We start from the raw sequence: 4,450 nt of genomic DNA, 5'->3' as shown, positions 1-4,450 counted from the left end.
GGGGTACGGTCAGTTCACCGGGAGGATCGCCCTCCCAATTCGAAGTTTTTTCCTGGAAGTTTCAACCTTGTTGACTATGACAACAGTCGCGACTATGGCAGGGCGGTACAACTAGGGTCCCCCTTAGATCCTCCAGCATTTCACGAAGGCAATCATCCGGCTCATGAGGCAGATACAGATCCTCCATAACATGGGTGGCGGTCTGAGAGTGCAGCTTTATCACATCTACCCTCACAATATAGAGGGAGGTTTAGTTTTTTAAATTGGTTTGACTAGTGTAATTCTCCTGTTTCTCTTGTTTGTATGTTGTAACTTGTCTAGCGTCTTGCTAGTTTCGTTTTAATGCAATTCCGCTGTTCAAAAAGAAATTTATTGATGTATATTGTTGCTATGTTTTCCCTATAATTTCGCTAACTTATTATTGTTGAGCTTTATTAAGACCTATGAGATTAACTTAAATTTGGCATTATAATCTCTTTATCACAAGTTCTTGTCTCATGAGCCTCATGCTTATGGAGTGCACCTCATTTAATATACTAAAAAAAACAATTATTTCTTTATTGATTGATATCTTACAGGTCACATTTCGAAATTAAGTATTTTTAAGCTAACAAAGATACACTTTTATAATTTCAAAATTTAATGTATTTTGAGAATTTGTTTGATGTCTCGCAAGTCACAATTCAAAATTATATAGTTTTAAACTAACAACAATTTAATTTTTTAAATTTTCAAAATTCATGTATCTCGAAAATTTGAGCTTTTAAATATGTTTTAAGACTTATAGTCGTATCATGAATTCGAAATGTATTCTTTATGGAAGGGATTGAGGATTCAAAATTCACTAAAAACAATTGCATAGCTTAGGTGTATTTTTTTTTTTTTTTTGTGTAGTTTAGAATTTTTTTTAATATATTTTACGACCGATAAGTTTGGAAAACAATTATTTTTAACTTTTTATCTAAAACATAAAAATCGTAAATGCCTCCAAAGAAATCAAGGTGAATTATTATATGTGGATCAAGCTCTAAGAAAGAAATCAAGACTAATTCTTATCTTAGTATCAAACACAAGAAGCTTCAAGTTAAAGATTGGAATCTTTGATGTTGTTCTTTATTTTTAATCTTTGAACTTTAATTCTCTATTCTTCTTTCATGTCTCTAGCATCTTGCAAGGACTTCCTTTTTTCTATCTTTAATTATATATATTTTGGTCTTCAAAAAATCCCACGAATGAATTAAGAAATAAAAAAGTGTTTAAAAAAAAACAAACACAATAATAATAATAATAAAAATGTAAAACAACAAAAGATGGCTTTTGGATGGGACCCACTTTTGATTGAACACGCGTAGGAGGGTGTTGGGTATAATCAACGAAAGGGAAACACCATAACATCTAACTCGCCCCTCTTGTCTACCGACGATGTTGACACGTTCTTTTGTGATTGCATACTATTTTTTCCATAATTTCCATTGAATATAAATCTTTTTTTTTAATGTAAAAACAGATTTAATAGAACCTTTTATTCAGATTTATTGTTCGTTATAAATAACTTAATCGACAAATTTAGTTCGTTTCTAAATTATATTTAACCATTAACTTAATATATGTAATAATTAAATCGTGTATTATTTTTCTTTTAAGTGGATAAATAACATGGTAAAAACATATATTCATTATTTTCTCCTAATTGTTCCCCCTCTCCAAACTCTCTCTCACATTTTCACATTTGGTATGTGAGAGAGAGTGAGACTTCTCCAGACACACCCACCTCTAATCAAATGCCTTGCCTCCTCTATCTTTCTCTATATTTTCTCTCTCTACATATACATACACACTGGTCTGTATATATAACCCATCATACAACATACCCAAATCCTTTTATATTCCGTGATACTGTTGATTTTAAATCTGCAAAAGAAAAAGAAAAAAATGGAGCTTCATTTGGGCCTTTCTCTTTCTTCATCGTCTTCATCTGCATCTTGTTCTTCAGAGTTTGATCTGATCAACTGCAACAACAATTACGCTCCTGAATCTAAAATCACAATTCATCATTTGAAGAGGAAACAAGATGATGACGATGATGATCTTCAAACGCTACCTCTTCTTGTCTGGAACAATTTCTGCAACAAAACCCAGATGAATGAACAACTCCATGATCATGATGATAATGATGATGATGGTGAAGTTCAGTCGAATTCCATCTTTGTTCGTCACAGGTACTACTTGATATAAACATATATTTTTGTTTAAACTTTTCTTGCCAGTTTAAGTGGTTGGAAATTGCAATCCTCTAATATAATTTACAACCATTTGAATTCGAATCTGGATTTTTTTTTTAATTATGAATGCATATTTCAAATCTTTTAAAGATAAACTAATAAAATAAATTCCATATTGATTTCGCTTATGATCATAGCTGTTATATCTTGATAATAATTTCTTGAAATTCATGGACTGCATATCTTTGTTGATTTATATGGGTACACGTATAATACATGCCAATTAAAATGGATTTATTCCGCCCATATTTAATATGCATGGTTCCAAAGTCCTAACTATAAAATTATTTAATCTTAACATAAAAAAATATATAATCCAGTTCTTCGAAAAGAGTGGTATATTTAAATATTTAATAAATTAACATTACTTTTAAATTTTAATTGTGTTTACTTGTGCTTCACGCTTTCCCTTTGGACTTCACAAACTTTTTAGGCAAAAACTAAGCAAAATATTCGCAATTCTCGCATTCTTGTCTCATTTCTTCTGTTTTAATATTTTAGCAATATTACATAATAATTGTAATTAACGTGTTCTAAATCCTGTAATAATCAGAGATGACGGTGGTGTGATTGGGTGGCCACCGTTGAAATCATGTAGAAAGAAGCTCTGCCACCCAAAAACCTCTAACCACGGTGGTGGTGGTGGTGGTGGAGGTGGCGGAGGGTCAAAGTCAATGTACGTTAAGGTGCATATGGAAGGCATTGGAATTGCAAGAAAAGTTGACCTAAGTTTACACCATTCATACCAAACCCTTGTGCACACTTTAGCCAACATGTTCGGAAAATGTAAGTTCACATCATTCATTATATTATTACATGTAATGTAATGTACAATCCATCATGCACACATACGAGGTTATTCAATGTTTCTAGAAGAATATTTTTATTATTAGCCTTGATTTTTGACTTTCAATGTCAAATTAAGTGGATGGATATATACTTTTGACTTTCAAACGAATAGTATACGAATTTGTTATATTTAATTTTGTAACGAAAAACTAACAACAATATTGAAAACTTTGACTTAAAAAGTCAAAACAAGTGTTTAATTTGAGGTTTTGTTTTGAAATATTATAGCTTACGAAGATGTGAAACTCACATACCAAGACAAAGAAGGAGATTGGTTGCTTGCTGGTGATGTTCCTTGGGGGTAATTCCGTAATTTCCATCTAATTTTTATTTTTATTTTCAAAAAGTGCCTACTATATATATAATTACTAACTGTTATACTGGATTTTTATTTTGACATGCAGATCGTTCATCGAGACAATTCAACGTCTGAAATTGTTGAGGAAACAATAGTTGATTGCTTTATGTGACTGATCGTAATTTTGGAACTAGGGTTTTGTTTTGTTATGAAGGTTAATTAAGTATTAAATTAAAAAAAATAATACTGTTATAAATTAATACAGTTTTTAAATTAGTTCAATGTATGTGTTTGAATCATGCATGTGGACAAGAACGAAGCTCTCGAAGTTGTTGCACTTAACATTCATAATACTTTATAGTTTTCGACAAAATGATGATGAAATTTAGAGAAATGTCAAATTTTTCTCAAAGCCCACAAAGTATTTCTTGAATTGCATGCGAAAATGTTTTGTTTGAAGTATTAATTATTTGTGGTCTTATTTACAAAACTTTTTATATTATTTGTGTTAGATACGAACAACACAACCTAAATTACATTACATAACGGATATGTACTATACTAGCTAGCATTTAATAACTTTAAAATCAATTTAAAACCATGGGCAATGCTATTAGTAATTTTATAGTTTAGTACCTCTAAGGTGATTAAATTTCTCATTTTGTATATTACAACCTATACATTAAATTGAACTCTTTTTTTAGTATTTTATCTATATTGCCTTATTTTTATTGGAATTCATTCCCTTAAATTAACTTTTAAAGGATTAGATTAGCATGAATTAACAGGCACGAATAGTGACAGTGTAAACTAGTTTACTAAAATAAGGATAAGTAAAAAGGGATAAATTTATCTTGCAATTGCAAATGATAAAGGCTTTTGTTTTTAAGAGGAAATTCACGGCCGTTCCAAACATATTTTGGGTCCAGGGCGAGAGAAAAAAATGGGCCCTTAAAAAACACAAATGTCGTCAAGTTTTTTATAATAAATCAATAATTAAAAGAAAATTATTTGTATTATC

At 30.4% G+C, this 4,450-nt stretch overlaps 1 protein-coding gene across 1 annotated transcript; it reads left to right on the top strand.

The window, feature by feature from the left end:
- Positions 1 to 1,729: 1,729 nt before the first annotated feature.
- Positions 1,730 to 3,782, top strand: LOC145065480 (auxin-responsive protein IAA28-like). Its single transcript, XM_079012468.1, has 4 exons — positions 1,730 to 2,219; positions 2,836 to 3,068; positions 3,360 to 3,432; positions 3,536 to 3,782. The coding sequence occupies exons 1-4, from the start codon at positions 1,933 to 1,935 to the stop codon at positions 3,582 to 3,584; spliced, it is 642 nt and encodes a 213-aa protein (XP_078868594.1). The 5' UTR covers positions 1,730 to 1,932; the 3' UTR covers positions 3,585 to 3,782.
- The last annotated feature ends 668 nt before the right edge of the window (positions 3,783 to 4,450 follow it).

The sequence above is a fragment of the Lactuca serriola genome, chromosome 8 (assembly GCF_051521515.1).
Source record: "Lactuca serriola cultivar US96UC23 chromosome 8, Lser_US96UC23_V15, whole genome shotgun sequence".
Classification (NCBI taxonomy): domain Eukaryota; kingdom Viridiplantae; phylum Streptophyta; class Magnoliopsida; order Asterales; family Asteraceae; genus Lactuca; species Lactuca serriola.
Note: the sequence above shows the minus strand (reverse complement) of the source record. Positions and strands in the feature narration are given on the sequence as shown.